Here is a 19469-nt window from a genome sequence, read left to right as displayed (position 1 = left end):
AATGGTCCATTTGGTTCCTAACTATCATTTAGCTGGGGACCCATTGGAACTCCCTCAAGGACCCCTGGGGGTCCCCGGAACACACTTTAATAATAATAATAATAGTTACCTACTCCTCCCGCAAGGGAAATTCAGTATTTGCAGCCCAACCCAGCTGCTTCACAGCCCACAAGGAGCGCGTGAGCAATTTGGGGTTAAGAGTCTTGCTCAGGGGACACACATCGACATTGCTATCCTGGCCGGGAATCGAACCAGGGACAACCAGGAGAACTGGTTTCCAGGCAGGCTCTCTAACCATTCAGCTATGGCCGCCCCAAACTTTGAGAACCACTGGTATAGACGATACATAGTGGGGCAAATAGTAAACTCATATATATGGAAGGCATTGTGCAGTTTATGACTAAAGGCTGAAACTTTCTACAGTGTTTATTATATACCATGACATTTGTTTTCAGACGTGGAATCGCGTCTGAATTGACCTCTGGAACTTAAACCTTTTGAGCTGTCAAAAACATTTTTTTTAAAATTTTTTTTTAGACCTTATTAATCCTGCAGGAGAATTTTATTCTTCAGCTTTGGTTATGGCGAGCGGTGTGTGATTGGGAACTAGGAGCAGCTAGGGTTTAAATGTGTTGCTAGGGACACTTAGACACGTATTACTGAGTATTACTGAGCCGACCATGACGCAAACCACTGACCTTCTGCCTCTCAACCCACTAAGCTACGCCTGCCCATAAGCAATAACAAACAAAAAAAATCACACCCGTGTGAACTGAGCGGTGGTTTACCCACCAACCCCCCCCCCCCCTCCCCCCCTGTGTGTGTGTGTGTGTGTGTGCGTGTGTGTGTGTGTGTGCCTGGCCTGGCCTGAAAACAGCGCCCCTCCCTTAACATGTGTGGTCATAAAAGGTACTACACCACATGAGGCTACATACAGACCCACAGACCCACCCACATACCCACATACCCACATACCCACCCACATACCTACACACACGGCCACGCTATGGAGACGGTGTGACCACCGCTCAAAAAGAAAGAATAGCAGCAATAGTAAAAACATTTTTTAAAGAAAAGTATGTAGATTAGTCATAGCACACTTGAGGTGCTTGAAGGTGCAATGTGTATCCTAAAGTACTTTTAACTATTATCCATGTATGCAGTATGTATGTACTGTGCAGTATGTGTGTATCTATCTATTTTTTAACTATAACTTTCAAGATGGGAGCCAATTTTTAGGTTCTTGTTACTATGTAAACATGTATTGTTTTTGAATAAATATTTGAAGTTTTTTGCAGAAAACTTAGGTCAAGATTTAGAAGGCGTTTTTATAATCGGCCTCAATCCTGAACGGATTAAATGATATTGCATTACAGTATATTAACCAATTAAGTTTGTGCTCCATCCAGGTCAAACATAGTCAGGTGCTGTTACTGTGTACATGTTGGCTCACTGTAAAGACTCTGCTACACTAAATGGAATCGAGCCATTAACTCATTCTGTGCCAAATGGCAAAATGGCTCCAAGGTAGCTGTGCCAGGATTTTGTATGTTTTTCTTTACTATGCAATGAAAAAAATTGATTTTTTTTTTTTTATAATTTAAAAAACTAACCCCTCCCCACAGAAACAGACACAGTTGTTGTGATTCAGTGGCAAAAATAATGTTGTCAATCAGACAAATGGTTCCAGAGATAGAGCTGTTTGAATGAAAAAAATCAAACCTCGGTTCGAAGTAGAGCGGTGAATCTGAGCAGCTATACCCTGTGTGTGTTGCTAAATGCCTAAACTGTAAACTGTAAACTGTGCCTGTGAGTGAGTGGTGAGTGTGCCTGGCCTGCACAAAACAGCGCCCCTCCTTTAACTAGTGTGTTGTGTGTGGCCACTCAAGGTATTGCCAGGCTACGGACACGGCCAGCCAGCCAGCCACCCAGCCACCCAGCCACCCAGGGACATACCCACGGACATACCTGTCTATTGGGAGCGCTTTCACCGCTCCAAAAAGTGTCCATCCACTAGAATGGACACACATGAACACACATTTTCTCAATCAGCTAAACGAGGGAGCGAACACACAAACAGAGAAAAGCATCTCTCTGATCTCAGGTCATTTTGACATCTTTAAAAAACACAAAAGACGTCATAAACCGTCATTGGCACCCAGGGCTATTGGCACAGAATGAGTTAACCACTTAAACCATCTCATGGTACAGTACATCAAATAACTACAACTGCACTCTGTCGAGGTGCCAACTTGCGCCTCGTGCACAAGTAGGTCATGTATGGCCTACTTGCGCGCCAGCAGAGCGCTCACCACTGGCATCACCAGTGGTGATGCCAGTGACATCACCACTGGCATCAACAGGAATGCTGGTTCCTCATTGACTGTTACGGATGAGGTTGCCAGAAATGCTGGTCCCTGATTGGGCTACTGGCTTAGTTTAACACATTATGACGTCATCACTATATGTTATACTATTTTCACCCAAATTTGGTGAAACTTATAATACTGTATCCCTATGCCCAGAATGGGAATTCTAGGGTTTGTGTCGTTAATTACTTAATTGAATTCATTGTCCTATAGTTTCATTATATAGATAATTATTTTGATAGTATTGTTTAGAACTTTAGACTGATGCTAGGCTCTTGGTTTTCCTGTGATTCTAGTGTCCTGAGGCACTACGCTCTGTCTCTTTGCATTCTATGTAAGTGATTACCTTGCTTATTGTAGCATTGGTTTATAGCGACTAAATTGTTACACCTGTATTCACCCTAGTATTTCATGTCAATATGGCTACTGTGAAAAGGTTAAATTCCCTGCATGTTTTCGTTTGTATAGCGTGTCTGAGAGGTGAGGCGTTTTGGACCTGGTGGTATCTGATGAGATTTGTGGTCTTTGGTATTTGATGGTCCGATTAGCAGCAGCAGCCTGCTGGAATTCATAACAAACATCTGTGTTGACAAGTCTGGTTTCAGTAAATAAAGACATACTGTACAAGACATGGAGCTACATTGTTGAATAATGTGATCAAGGAAGTTTAGACATAAATGTGTCAATATTGAGAAATACGGATTAAGGACCCACCCTTCATCATTTGGTATGAGTCAGAGCTGTTTGTGTGTGGTGTTAATTCTGTCGACTAAGACTAAGTCTAAAAGACTACACGATTTTGATATTTTGTCAATAAGACTAGACTAGACTAAAACAATTTCAGAAGATTAAGACTAAGACTATTATGTGTGTTATTATTTTGACCGAGTAACATACAGTAGAATACAATTACTTGTTCTGTGAGTTATGTGGTTATATTTAGCCTAAAGGACTTAGACTAAAAGACTAAGACTAAAGGCCACTTTTAACCAAACAGATTCGTGGCCGAATCGGCGGCGGAAGGCGGCGGAAAGCGTCTGTTGCCGAACGGGAGCTCATCGGTAGGTTTTCGGCAGTGGGTCGGGAACGTTATCGACGGAAAACTGGAAGACTGGACTTGCTCAGTTTTGTAGAGTCGCCCCTGGACGTCGGTGAATTGTAGCGAGTTGTAATGGACCATTAGTTTGCTACTGCTGCAGCAAAACCAAGCCTAAATAAGCCAGAGACATTTTCCCGTTGCATATTTTAACTAAATAGCATATTCACAATCTCAACTCTCAATTTCCTATACTAATCAACTCCAAGGCAACGCTAGTAATCGTGATGTGTGTTGTTTTGGTGTGAGGAGAAGAAATCACCGGACAGGAAGAATCTCCGCTTCTGCTCCTCGGTTGCCAGATTCTGTGAGTTAAACAAGCGACCAGGTCTATGAAAACAAGGCCTAAAGAAGCGTCCGGTTTCACCTATTGAGCTCTATTACATTAGCTATTTTCTAAAAGAATGTTGAAAGCAAGGCCAAATAAGCAACTACAATTCAGAAACATGCCCAAGCAAAAGTAACCCACAACTAGCAACATTATAGGAAAACAGGATCAAAGTCGCTTGTAACAAGCCGATATGGCAACACAGTGCGCATGCGCAAAAATGTACAGTAATTACAGTCGGCATACAGTCGGCTGGTAAATTCAATGTGCTTAGTTTTTTGCAGTTCTTTGCAGTTCTTTGCAGTCTGTGAACAGTTTGAACAAGTCTCCTGTAGTATTTTCGGTGTGGAGGCACCTTAAGACTAAAATATTTTTCATATTTAGTCGACTAAGACTAAATCAATGCCATAGGACTAAGACAGGACTAAGACTAAATGGTGTGTTATTCAAAAGACTAAGACTAAGACTAAATCAAAATTTGCTGAAAATTGTAACACTAGTGTACATATATGTGCACGTGTTGGCCTGGACTGGAGGAATGTCAGGTGACAGCCCTGTTGTTTTTGTTTTGTTTTGTTTTCTCAGGCAATCTGTCTGAACTTGACCCTTGGACAGCTCACTTTGACAAGAAGAATGCCCTGAAGGCAGAATGAACTTGACTGGATTCAATGGAGAAGAGAAGAGAAGAGAAGAGAAGAGAAGAGAAGAGAAGAGAAGAGCAGAGCAGAGCAGAGCAGAGCAGAGAAGAGAAGAGAAGAGAAGAGAAGAGAAGAGAAGAGAAGAGAGAAGTGGCAAAGATACCAGCACCACGCACAAACTAGCCTCGGAAACCCAGGCTTATTTTGGTGATCGGAAGACGCACAAACTAACCTAAAATATTACCTGCAGTGAGTGAGTCACTGCTGCTGTATAAAAGAAAGCACCTAGTATGAGAGAGTTGTAACCGAAAAGCAAAGCTAGAGAGACAATTAAGGAGAGAAAGTAATAAGAGTTGCATTTGCCTCTACTGACAGAAAAGGGGGGGGGGGGGGGGGGTAGGAGAAAAATAAGTAGAGAAAGGGTCCTTTGATGTCTCTAGTTCCCTCAGGTGATTCCCTTTACCATTCATTAGGGACTGCAGTTTCCCCAGCCAGGCATGCCATCTGGAAGACCCTTAAACACACACTACTACACTTTTCTCCCTCTTCTGTTTCACTTCCACTACAAGGCAAGCGCCTCGATCGTGTTATCATCACATTCACTCCTTTTTCCTCTCTTCCTCTCTATGATTGGTGCTTAATTTATAGTCTGTCGTACGGCATGTCATGCGCCAGAAAATAGCCAATGTACAAGCTCTCACTCATGTGAGCTTCTAGATCTGCTATTTTTGCCATATGACACTTAGGGATGGGATGATATGAAAATGTCATATCACGATTATTATGACAAAATAAATCGTGATTTACGATATTATCGTGATAATCAAAATCCATTATCCTGGGGTGGAACATTTGTAGATCGGCAAAGACATTTGATAGAGTGAAAAAAGACCGTATCAAGTATGTACCTTTTACGATAAATTAAATCTCCACAATACGATTATCGTGAGTGTTTTTTATCACCATAAACGATAATATCGGATTCGCTTATCGTCCCATCACTAATGACACTACATTTGACAAAGTAGCTCACTTGACTCTAGAACAGTGAACATGAGTGGGTCAAAATACAGTAAATTCATGGGCAGCAGGGAACACCAACGTTGGAGTTACTGCCTGCAGTACTTCATTCATTCATTCATTCATGATTTACCCGTGCAATGAATCACGCGAATGATCCAAGCTGAACATGAAAACTGAATTGATCTCCTCCATAAAACATATAAACCATCAATGCAATAACAGTCACCACCCACTTCCACACTGTCCTCATTCACATTGTGTAGTGGAAGGAAAATTAACGACTGCTACTAAGTACTACTAATTTTCTCATTGATTTATTCCTCTAGCTCTCTTATTCAGTAAACCGCGAAAGGCCACAGCAGAATGCTAAGCATAGAGCATCTATATGTAATTATTGGTAAAATGACTTGGTTTGTGTATTATGAATGAGAGATACTGTACGTAGGAAGAGTTGTCTTGCTCATTTTCTCAGCTGTTTCATGACAATCTAATGTCTTTACTTGGGAGGAGATTATGTTAGAATCAGATGATGGAAATGATCAAAAGGGTCATACATAACAGACAAGAGTAAACTTTAATGTACAAATAGATACTGTATGTATACACACATACTGCACAGTGTGTACATACACAGATGGATAACATTTAGTAGGAAGGAACAGTGAACACAGCACAATAAAAGTGTGCTAACCCAATGTACATACTTTGTTATTTTTCTGCCCGTCGCTGCCATTCTTTATGTTGCCTTTGTTATTGTTTATTATTGCGACCGTCAGGGAGCAGTTTACTATGAAAACCTCCACCGGCCGTCCGTCCGTCCGTCCGTCCGTCCGTCCGTCCGTCACACCTTTGTGACCATCAACAAACGTCACACCTTTGTTGATGTTTAAATCGAAGAGTCTTGGTCAAATACTTCTGTTGGTTTCTGCACTGATCATTTATACAATTCAGCTGTGTTTGCTCGTGTCATCATGATGAGGTCATAAATCAGCCATGCCCAAATATAGATTTTACGGGTTTACATGCTTACTCAGTTATTCGTTATGTGAAAGTCCTATGACGTCTATGATATCTGACATCATCATACATACATTCCCTTTTATGCCCATAAATGGAGATCCCCTCTGTAGAACCAGCCACTGACATCACTGTAATGTCAGGGGAACCAAATCCCTTTTATGCCCATATATGGAGATCCCTGTGATGCCAGGGGAACCAAATCCCTTTTATGCCCATATATGGAGATATGGAGACCCCCGTGTTGCCAGGGTAACCAAATCCATTTTATGCCCATATATGGAGATCCCTGTGATGCCAGGGGAACCAAATCCCTTTTACGCCCATATATGGAGATCCCTTATGTCATCAATATTAAGCCCATATCTGTGAATATCTTTGGGTACCAGATGTCTCCATATATGGTTAAATGGTCCGATATACATCACTGGCCAGAAGACCAAGAAATGGTGCAACCTCGCCCTTTGCTTTTCTCCCTATAGGCATCTTACTGGTAGGTAGTTTAATGAGGAATGCAGTATGGTGGTAGGTAGGTAGTTATGGCCTTTGATGTAAGATTTTCACTTTCTAGGATAACTATATTTGCTATTCCCAGATGATGCCCTTTTAGGGTACCCCTCATGCCCATATATGGAGATCCCCAGGCTTTACTAATTAACATAAGTTTTATGCCCATATATGGGGATCAGTGTCCCAATGTCATCAGATATATGGGCATAAATGGACACAGGCAAACTAGATGGGCTGTATGGATATCCAGATGTGTGATGTAAGTGTTTTATTCCAAATGTGGCACCCCACAGACATATTTCCAGAAACAAAATCCCTTTCATGCCCATATATGGAGATTTCTGATGTCATCAATCCCAGGCCCTGTAAAAAACATGGTTGCTATGGTATGAGCAACTTATGTCTCCATATATGGAGATTCAACTTCAATGAGTAACCATGGCAAACTGTCAACTGCCCGTATGTCTTGATAATTGGTAAAACAAACTTTTGGCCTATTTGTGGAGATAAGCGACCAACGGTCGCTTATCTCCCGATTAGGGAGTCTTACTGGTTGTCTGCTACAATGTTGAGGAACCAAAACCAAAGAATTTCACTATAATTGTGTACTCGTACATCAAATCTAATAATAACAATCTTGAAAACGTTGAATCGTGGGAGAGGTTGTGTGAGGAGACAATAGAAATGATCGATGTGTGAAAGACAAGCCTATAATAGACGAGAGTAAACCTTAAGGGTTGTGCTTGTTAATGTGTAACCCAAGCCAAGAGAGAGTGAGCTCCTCAGAATGTGCAGACAACATGAGCTGGTCTCATGGGTCCTCAAGTCAAAGCACACACACGCACAGGCACAGGCACGCACGCACGCACGCACGCACGCACTCACGCACGCACGCACGCACGCACGCACGCACGCACACACACACACACACACACACACACACACACACACACACACACACACACACACACACACAGATACGCATCAAATCAGAAACAGAAACCCAGACACATTTGTGCACACATTTCATCATTGCAAAACACAAGGTAAGTCACCAGATGTCTATTTCTAGGACCTTTCTTTTCCACCAATGGATGCTGAAAAACTCAAACCAGTGCCAGCCAAGTTCAGTACAGATCCAGACTTCATTAGTACATCTCTCTGCCCACTGGACAGCCAATTAGCCATCACGACTTTACCAAGGAATGCAGAGTCAATGGTTGGCCCTAACGTGGACAGTTGAACACTCTATACTTGGTAAAACTGACCCAAGTCACAACTGTCCTTGGTACGCTCTACGCTCTACCTCAATTTGCCCAATATAGCAGATCTATTTTTGGTGAATGTTCTCACTAGAAGAGAAATGCTGGGGGTTCAATTGGTTAAACCCCCCGCATCCATATTGAGGTGGGAAAACGTTCCCAGAAAATAGCAAATCTACAAGTTCACAATGTGTCTCCTGTCAACCAAATCACCAAATACAGTATAGGGTTTAAGTGGTTGACATCCAGGCAAAGCCAACTGTTGTCTTAACGTGGACGTGGACGTTAACATCTAGGCCAGGGGTCTTCAATGTTTTCAGGCCAAGGACCCCTTAGCTGAGAGGGTGATGAAGCAGGGACCCCCAGTACATGTCGTATAAAATTGTGTTGCAGGGTTTCATCGATAGATTCATAGACTTGTTTGACAGCACTGTCATCAGTCTATGTTGGATTCGTGTTAATGTGTTTTTAACCACTTAAATCGTCGATGCTTAGTAAATTTGACCTTTCACTCTGGTCTGCTATTTTTTTTCCCCTCTACACCAAACCTCTTTCCCAAAAATAGCACTGTGAGGCGTTGAGAGCTTGTAGATCTGCTATATTTGTCTAAAGTTTTTCTCAGAATAGGGATGCGAGTGTTCAAGTTCATTTAAAAGAATGATCCTATCACACAAAGAGTGTTGAAGACCCCTGATCTAGGCAGAGCCAACCGCTGTCCCTAAGGTGGATGGTTAACAGCGGCTAAAACCAGAGGATTGGCTTTGTAGAGCCAATACAACTCCTTGGATTGTCTGAGGCAACTGAACCCTCTCTGTTACACTGGATAATTTATGTGGGCAATTTCTATTGGTTTATGTAGGTGAAAGACAGCGAGGTGGCTCAGGGGCCATTATCCTCCAGGGGCATTTAACCACAGGCACCTTTTAAACACAAGCTTGTAGATTTGCTATAGAAATGTTTTGAGGTTATTTTAGAATTCTATTTGGCCTGTAATGCCGTGCCCAAAATATTGGACAACAGGGAGGTTATTAAAGGCTTGAAATATTTCTATATCCTTGCATCACCTAAACAAGACAGAAGCACATCTGTTATATAATTGGAGGTGAAGTATTAATGAAACAAGGATGTTACATCATAGTTTCACACCAGCCCACACACACACACACACACACGCACGCACAAATGCATGACGCACACACTGCCACGGGCCTGCGCGCGCGCACACACACACACACACACACACACACACACACACACACACACACACACACACACACACAGCACACACAGCACAAAGCTGCTGCTGTAACTGAGCATCTCGGAGGAGGAAACCTTATCTTTGAGGCAGAGAAGGCACATAATACGTCATGACATATCATATCGCATTACAGTGTCCCCATTAATCATGGCGATACCTAACTGTAGGCACCGGGCTGATAATATAAACACCATGACAAATAAGCATATACTGCTGTACTCTCCACTAAGAGCGCATAATAAACATTTAAAATAAATAATTCAACGGAATCCCACATTATAGGCCTGCTGTAGAGCCTAATCTGGTCCCATTCATCCAACATGAGAAAAACCAAGTGGAAAGTTTATAAGCAAATATTTGGTGGAATGAGGCACTTTAGTTGTTAATGTCTGCTGTAAGCTGGATTAGACATGTTTCCCTGGTAAGACCCCAGCTCTTTCAGTAAATGTTGTGTGTGCAGTGTGTGTGTGTGTGTGTGTGTGTGTGTGTGTGTGTGTGTGTGTGTGTGTGTGTGTGTGTGTGTGTGACTCTCTCTCTCTCTGTGTGTGTGTGTGTGTGTGTGTGTGTGTGTGTGTGTGTGTGTGTGTGTGTGTGTGTGTGCGCGTGCGTGCGTGCACGTGTGTGTAGGCATTCATTAAAAGAGTAGTTCACCACAAATGACTTTTTTTCTATTGATTACTCATGCCATAGAGACTTGAGTTCAATAATATTTCAATAATAAGACAAAAATGTGATTATAGTCAATTTACCCCCATTGATTCCGGATGGGGACCCGAATGCATGGCCCTGGATGGGGACCCAAATGCATGGCACTGGATGGGGACCCAAATGCATGGCACTGGATGGGGACCCAAATGCATGGCACTGGATGGGGAAACCATTGGGGTAAATTTACTATAATCACATTTTTGTCTTAGGAATGCGACAAATACAAAAAAATATTATTGAACTCAAATCTCCATGGCATGAGTAATCAATAGAAGAAAAGTCATTTTGGGGGTGAACTACTCCTTTTAAGTGTCATATTAAAATGTTCACAATAATAGTGAAACTGGTGAAAGCACATGCGTTCACCACACCAGTGAACACACACGTGCACAGTACACACACACACACACGTGCGTGACACAGACACACACGCACGCACGCGCGCGCGCACACACACACACACACACACACACACACACACACGTGCGTTTTTTGAAGTCTTGTCAACTTTATGCTATCTATCATACGATAATTACGTACAGTTGTACACACAACTTGTAGAACACCCATGCAGCCATGTGATTTGCAGATATAGAAGCGGTTTCCTGCAGCCGAGACGGTTATTATAATAAGCAGTTAACCTACTTTTAGGGTGGCTTCTGCTACTTACCAAATCCCCTGTTCATCCAGGATGGTGTGTAGCGGACTGCGGAGTGGACTCTGGTCTGCCTGTGGTGCAGGCAGCAGTGGTCCTGGACTCCTGGAGGCTGAAGCTGTCCGCTCTTCCACCAAGCGCTACTTGCGGTGAACAGGAGAGCGTTGTGGGTCTGTCTGCTCTCTCTCTCTCTCTCCCTGCTTCTCTCTGGTCCACCCTCCACCCCACCCCACGTGCCCCCGCCTAGTTCTCACTCACTCACTCACTCAGCTCCGCGCATAAAGGCAGCGTTTGTTACCTGATTCAGCACGCCGTTATAGCACCCTCCAACACTACTGCCTTTCATTACTGCAAATCCCACCGACTCCAAATTTAAATTCGACGTCGCGGGCATGCATGTTGACCCGTCTTTTCGTTTCGAACCGAGCTTAATGGACGATTTGTTGGAATTGACAGAAAATCTGCTGTGAAACAAGATTTGTTTATAGCCTATATGCTGGTATTTTCACTTAGGTCTTAATCTGATTTCCAGAAGTTCTCGCCAGCTCGCACAAAAAAAAACGGGAGGGGTATAGACAGTTTTTATTTTATTTTAATTTGACTCACAGTAGCCTACATACCTGCCAAACCTCTCCACGACATCAACACGATGTTTTCTTCTCCTTCTTCTATTAGTCAGACTAATAATTGACTTTCAAACACGTATGTCATTGACATTAATATCATTAAAGACAGCTGTGAAAGGTAGCCTATATTGTAGCCTACACACTTGGAAACCTGGATAGGCTACTATATGACTAATAATAGCTGCAGTCTTTTAGAAGTTGATGAAGACATAATGAATACTTCTTGTTATTGGACCAGACATGGGACCAGATAGCTGGAGAGAACAGGTGTAGGCCTGCTGTATAGACTACTAATAGGCTGTGTAGGTTAATTTGTGTGAGCTGGCTGCTGGACAGTGAAAAGAAGGCAAAATATTCTCCCCTCATACTCATAGTGCTATAACATTATAGAGGTGGCTAGTACATTCGTTAAATGGTAAATAGTGACCCCTTCTGGTATGATGTGGCAGGAAAAGGTCCTGAAAACTGCTGTGCGGTCCATAGAGGTAAATAGGGTGCAGTATGCAAGCAATGGTGAGTAAAACTGAATTTCAACCCCTATTAAAATACAATTCCCTCAAAGTGTATTAAAAGGATGATTCTGCCTGTACTACAAAAACCCTGTGACCAAAGTATTTCCGAAGACTCCAGAAGTGTAACATGTCACTCCAGGTTGAAAGTGGTTACAGTACCTATATTACATTTCATTTGATAAACTCCACTTTGTAGAATTGTTGCAGGTAACCTTAAAAAAAGGGGACCCCCAGTGGTCCTTGAGGGGGGTCCCCTCCTGTGGGTCCCCTCCTCAGCCAAATGAGAAACAGTTTATCAGAGGTTTCATTCTCTAGTCTCCACTGTTACATACCCACCTACAGTTCAGGCAGTTGTATAATTCTGCACTAAATCTAACAAAGATCTTCTCTTCTTTTCGACTGGCACAAAGTCTTTTCAAATGGGAGTCTGCACCTAAATAATACATCTGGGTGTCCTTGAAACTGCTTGAGAGCCACTGAAACCCAGACTGTGCTGAATCACAGTAATCTCGCAGGACTTTCTGTTTGTGTTTACAGGTGAATCAAGACCTGATTGAATGTCCTAGCATGTTGGAAACTCTGTCCTGAGGGCTTTTGGTGTGTTAATGACACCACAGGGAAATAGACATGTTTAAGTATACACATTGGGCTCCATGACACCGTACATAACCACAGTAATGGGAGACTAGGATAAACAAGAATACCCGGTTCATTTCAACTCGTAAACACACACAATCACTGACGACAACAGTCAATGTCCAAAAAATTGAGCATAATCTTTTAATAATCAATTGTATAAAATATAAAAAATATACAAGAAGTTCAAAGTCAATTGAAATGCTAAAACCTTTTAGCCCTTTAAAGTAGTGTCAAGTAGAGATGGAAACTAGATATACTGTATATTGGAAGACTGTTTTTTATTTTGTAATAGTATTCCAATAACGGTACTGTACTGTAGCTATCAAAGCCCTGGGCTCAAGACTCAGAAGGTTCCCTGAGTCTAACAGCCCTGAAAAAGTATGTTTGCTCACACTGTTGCACTACATACTACAATATATATAAGTTCATTTGTGTATATACTACTGCATATTATAAATCCTCATACAAAATTAGTATTCCTGCCCATTTCCTTTGCTGCTAAACCTCATTTTAGTTTCTTATTTTATTACATCCATTATTATGACTATTATCTTGTTGTTATTTTCTATTGCTGTTAGCACAGTATTCTTGCAGAACACGCTACACCAGGGTTCCCCAATAGGCGGCCTGTGGGGCCAATAGGCGGCCCGCGGGGGGCTGCTGTCTGGCCCCCACCAGCCCCAGTAATAATGGTGGTATAAGAGCAGCAACAACACTAGTATATTGTCGTTGTCGGGTGGAACCTTGTATGTCCAAAACCGTTTGTTTTGTATCTATCGTCTAAAAAAATTACTAAACTAGTGAAAACAGACGATCTACAAGCACACAACGTCTTGCATCGCGAGGCGTTGTGTGCTTGTAGATCTGCTGTTTTCACTAGTTTTGTCACTTTTGTGCAATGGTCTTGTATGATGAAGCAGGGCTTTGCTTTACCAAAAAACGTACACATGAAACTTGGAGATACAAGGTTTCTGCCCGACAGTGACGAATGACGATATCTGAACTGTCGCTGGAGTAGAGGGAACGCCACCATCGCCCCCGCAATGTTGTGGCCCTCGGCTTGGTACCCTAGACATAATTCGGCCCTTGGGGAAAACTAATTGGGAACCCCTGCGCTACACCAATGTTTTACTGCTTGTACCCGGTAACAGTGAGCGACACATCTTGAATCTTGCTATAACATGAAGTTGCAGAGTTGAGCCTACTTTAAAGTTACTGTGAAGCTGATGCTAAAACACTTAACTAAAGTCCTGTCTATTATGCATACGTTTTTATAATAATGGTTGTAAAAAATATGTAATATTCTTCATTTATCCATTCAAAGAAAAAAATAACACATCCTCTGTTGTTTGGTGCTAAGCCAAAACTGTCAAGACAGTACTACTAGGAACAGAAAAGAGGGGCTTGCAAGTCGCAACTCACTTTTTGATAGGCCAGTATGAAGAAGACCATACTGAAAGGGTCGAAACGTCTCTATTTGTGCTGCTTTGTCATCGTTAATACATTTGGAGCTATCAAAAAGTGTGTTGCGAGCCCCCCTTTTCTGTATTAATTTATTCATTCATAAATATTTGTTTTTGTTTTGTTCTGTAATGTGAAAATGTTTCATGCAACTGCACACATTTTGTCCTAATAGTCTAATGACCCAATGAAAAAAGAAAACCGGAGATGCTTGACTTCTCTGTCGTTTACTATCCCTTGAAATTCTGAAAGACCTCCGCAGCCTCCAGCCAGGTCGTGAAGCAGGACAGGCCCTTGTCTCGGATCTGTTTCCTGCCCTTGTCTGTGATCACCTCACCGTTCTCCTTCACTATGACCAGCCTGGGCACTGCCGTGATCTTGTAACGCTGCTTCAACTCACTGTCAGATGGAGAGAAAGACAAATAGAGCGCGTGCACACACACACATACATGTAAAACTGAGCCACAGCTAAACTATAGTTTATATCTCTTTTTGTATCTTGAGACGGGAGTATTTACTATAACCACAAGAGATATGTATCACATGCAATACCACCAAACCAAACAGAGAGCAAGTAGTCTGAGATGGGCAGTATATCTGTTACGTGTATTTGAAATAATATTTTATTGAATGAAATCATCATCAACTTGAAAACTAAGTACATTGATGGAGCACATCTGCAGTGGTGAAAATCTATTGGATCTATTGGACCATACCCGACCATACAACAAAATAATTTGAGGGCGCTTAGCAATTACGTTATTTCCAATTCCAAACCTAAATTATTATTACTGTAGCTTTTTTTTTTTTTTTTTTTCAAGAACATGAATTATATAGGCCTAACTACAATTACAGATGATTTGTGCTGGCAGTTTGCTGTCAGATAAATGCATTATTTTTGTATAAAATACATATATTTGGCACTGGTATGGAGGTATGTTCACTTGTTTTGGGGGTATTTGATACATTTTGATGTATTTTCCCCCTGCCATCCTATGCAATCTGTGTCAAGCAGTCTGTGTCAACTGTCAAACTTAGAAAGTGTAGAGGACACATTGGCCTGTATGGGACGTAATCCTAGAAGCTGACACTCCTAAGCATCTTATAGGCCTAACCTGGAGCACAATAAGCTGTTGTAACAGTGAAGATAGCCTAAGACAAACTACTCCAATTACAGTATGTGTAAATCATTAGCATACAGTAAGAAAGAAAAGGGTAAATCATCTTCGTTCATATATACTTACAATTTATAAGCATCTGTCCAGGGCAGAGCTAACCAGTCTCCGTGCATATCATGATAATATTCGACCATATCATCGGTCGACTTATCAGAGGATACGAACACAATTTCAAATTGTGCAGGAGGCTCGCCCTCTTCCACGAGTTCCGTGTAGAAGTCACAAAGGATCGGCGTGAAGTCTCGACAAGGCGGGCACCAGCCGGCAGAAAAATAGATCCCAACCACTTTGTTCCTCAAAGCCTCTTCGGGATCGACAAGATCACCGTCTTTGTTCAGAAGAGTTCTCCCAGAAAATACTTCGACCATGGCTCCAGGAAAAACACGCACGTTAGATCTTGACAAAGCCGGCTGCACGTTTGTCTGTGTTGTTGTTGTTGATTCAGTTCACATTTCACCTTACTTTCACAGTGAACATGTTTGCAGTCTTCTTGTTTTGAAGTAACTGGATCTCTTCTTCGGGAAGTCACTGTCGTTTTGTTTACGTTTCTTCTGCAAAAGCTGTGTCATCATCACCAACCGACCAATAAGCACACAGGAACTTGTTGTCGTACTTCATTAGCCACGTGGGTTGGTTTCCACCCTCCCCTAGCGCGTCACCCTGTGGCCACCCTAGGTATAGCCAAAATATATAGTAAAATGAATATGGAGGGAGAAAAGCTTTCATTATCGACTGAATCAGTGAATGCATTTTTGAAGGCTTTAATTATCTTGATTTATATATTTATCTTTGATTCAAAACCTCCACACACACACACACACACACACACACACACACACACACACACACACACACACACACACACACACACACACACACACACACACACACACACGCACACACACACACACACACACACACACACACACTGAATTAAAGGATGTGTTTTAGTTTTTGTTGCATTCCTAACAAAGGAGACCCAACAAAGCAAGCTTTGTGTCTCCATATGGAACCACTGCTGGTCATCAAAATATTGAATTAGAAATGCAACAAAATTCATGTCTCCATGAGGTGAGTAATTGATAGAAAAGAAAAGTAGTTGGGGTGAACTAGCACATCCTATACTAGGGGTGTAACGATATAGTAACTGTATCGAAATATAGTTTTTAACTTAAAAAATCGAAGTAGATCGAAATGAAAACAGCTAAAATCGAATCGTATCGCTTTATTTTGTATCGTATCGAATCGGCAGTGCAAAGAATCGATTGTATCGATACTACCTACTTGTGCATTGTATTTAGCATCTTTAAGAAGAAAAAATTAAAAGGAGGGGTTTAATTACTTTTCCTTTCCATATAGCTACACTGGTCTATTGATAAATGTGTGTAATCTCTGGGTTCGTGACAAGGTGCAGGTTTGTCAATATGCAATGTCCATGTATTTGGCAGATAATCACTGTGTTTACTTATTTATATCCATAATAATACATGTTTCCCTTAAAAACCTGCACTATCCACACCTTTCACACAGATTTAATTTCTTTGCTAAATAGTTAATATATCGATTTTAAATCATTAAATCGAATCGTATCGTATCGCCATGAATGAACCAATATCGTCCATGTATCGTACCGTCAACCATGTATCGTGATATGTATCGAATCGCTATTAAAATGTATCGTTACACCCCTATCCTATACCTATAGTGTAAATGAGGCTTGGAGTTGTATAGCTATTAGCATAATGAACAGGAATAGTTTTGACACATCAATATTTATGAAAATGTCATTGTGGTTAGGTAGCAAGCATTGAACTGTAATGGCACATAATTGTGTCATGACATGTGTGCCATTAATACAACACAATAAAGGGGTCCACCCATAATAGTCTGGTAGGCTACAACTGTGAGGTTACAACCATTTCATGGAGTGAGGCACTTAAGTTGTTAATAAGTCATTAATGACTTACATGAAATAAATTATTAAAGAGAGGCTATGCCATTCTTAAAAACGATTGTTGTATAATAAATACGTTTTAAAAGGTATAAATAATGTTTATTTATAAACATCTATCTTTATGAAACGTTCTTGGTGAACCAACGAAGTTAAACCGGTCACCAGCACTTTCGCCTATAACATATTCGCCTACACGCATTTGGTCCTTTCGCCTGGCATTTTCGCCTTGGAGGAGAGTCTTTTCACCTACCTGTCTGAGCCATTTCGCCTACCCTCAATTCTGCTGTCAGACTGTCCATGTTTGCAAATTATCTCTTTGTCATTTAAATATTATAGTGACTGTGACAGTGGTGTCAAGTGAATCTAACAGTTTACTTGACATTTATTATTTACATCACATTTTATTCCTAAAAAATGGCAAAATAGTTTTTTATGCCTGTTGACAGGCAAGGTTGATTCTATAGGCTATTTAGGTGTAGCATATCTTATATAGACCTATATAGGCTAATAGCCTACATATATATTTTGTATAGCCTAATGTTAAAACAATATAGGCCTACAATACTGTTCATTTTACAATACTGTTCAATACTGCACCAAAGAATGTATAGTATCGGGACATGGATGAATTAATTATTTGGGCGCACCTGATTCCAATAGCTCTGTATTTATGTGATTACTATGGAGTGCATAGGATAGCCGTGTGTAGGTTTGACATGTAACACCACTGTCACAGTCACTATAATATTTAAATGACAAAGAGATAATATGAAAACATGGACAGTCTGACTATTAAAAAGTTTTCACAGAGCCAAAGTTCAGGAAGTATTGTGGAACTTTTGGCAGTTTGACAGTTTGCAGAGACAGGTACAGGGAAGTAGAGTAGGCTACAATACAAGGTCTGCACTCTGCTATTTTCTCAAGAAAGCCTATGGCTTGTGTAAACGGGAAAGTCCTGATCTGGCGAAGCCCGAACTGGCGAACAGGGGAAAAGAGACCTACCGTAGCGATCTGGCGAATCGTTTTATTGTCTTAAACATGGCTCTGTTTTAAGGCATGTTTCGTAGTTATTGAGTGCTTGCGCATTGGTCTCGCCTGTTGCCCGTGGCGTTATTGTAAATGACGCCGCAGCTCCAGGCGGAGCCGCTCGGTTGTCCACGACACTGCAAGCGGCGCGAAGGCCAGCGGACCTTGGTCGCGCGGCCGGCGGAGCGCCGCGCGAGTTACGAAGCCGTGGTGAATGCAATCGTTATATTTATGCCCAGGCCGTAAGGCCTGGGCAAGCGCACGATAAACGCCCTGTCCAGAAGGATTAAACGAAAAAGACGAAAAATATGCAGAAGGTTTTTTTTCCCCTTTTTCTTTCGCCAGATCGCTAAGGTAGGTCTCTTTTCCCCTGTTCGCCAGTTCGGGCTTCGCCAAAAAGGTACGTGCCCGTGTAAACGGACACTTATCTTGTGTGGAGGATTTTTTTTTTGGAGCTGTGTGGAACACAGCAGCTCCGCTATAGGCAGCAATGTGTGTCCTCACAAGTGAGAACTGTCCCGTTGAGTTTGCTGTCCCGTTGGCGAGTTTAGAAACTCCAATTCCAATTTCGGGCTTTTGATCCGGTCGGGAGCGGAAGATCTCCTACGTTTTTCTGTAGTCCAAAACGGACTACACTTTGGCCGGAAACAACGACCGGAAACAGTTTTAACCAGGTTTTAACCCGTACTTGCGCATGCGCTAACTACTTGCGCATGCGCTAACTGGGTTGAAACTGTTTCCGGTCGTTGTTTCCGGCCAAAGTGTAGTCCGTTTTGGACTACAGAAAAACGTAGGAGATCTTCCGCTCCCGACCGGATCAAACGGCCCGTTTATTAAACGAAGACCAGGCTTTCCCCCAGCGGAAAGCCTGGTGATGTGAGGTTACTCTAGGCTTGCTAAGGGAAACCACGCCCCGCACTCATTTTTGAAGCTTGTGATTGGCTGAACCGGAGGTTGGGAGCGCTCCGTTGTAGTCACTTGGACCGCGCGAGGTGCACCAAAACCCAATTATCATTGCGTTTATCGTGCGCTAAATAGAACGATTGCATTCACCACGGCTTCGTAACTCGCGCGGCGCTCCGCCGGCCGCGCGGCCCTGGCCCGCTCTTCGCGGCCACTCGCGCCTGCGGCGCTCGGGGGCGAAGAGCAGGACCAAGGTCCGCTGGCCTTCGCGCCACTTGCAATGTCGTGGACAATAACTGAAAACGA

General features: G+C 42.2%; 1 protein-coding gene across 1 annotated transcript; it reads right to left on the bottom strand.

The window, feature by feature from the left end:
• Positions 1 to 13897: 13897 nt before the first annotated feature.
• On the bottom strand, positions 13898 to 15725 carry nxnl2 (nucleoredoxin like 2). The gene is made up of 2 exons (XM_080743289.1): positions 15347 to 15725; positions 13898 to 14501 (listed from the first exon to the last, which is right to left on the bottom strand). The coding sequence occupies exons 1-2, from the start codon at positions 15646 to 15648 to the stop codon at positions 14333 to 14335; spliced, it is 471 nt and encodes a 156-aa protein (XP_080599415.1). The 5' UTR covers positions 15649 to 15725; the 3' UTR covers positions 13898 to 14332.
• Between the last annotated feature and the right edge of the window lie 3744 nt (positions 15726 to 19469).

The sequence above is a fragment of the Nannobrachium achirus genome (genome assembly GCF_963921795.1).
Source record: "Nannobrachium achirus genome assembly, chromosome: 15".
In the NCBI taxonomy this organism is placed as follows: domain Eukaryota; kingdom Metazoa; phylum Chordata; class Actinopteri; order Myctophiformes; family Myctophidae; genus Nannobrachium; species Nannobrachium achirus.
Note: the sequence above shows the minus strand (reverse complement) of the source record. Positions and strands in the feature narration are given on the sequence as shown.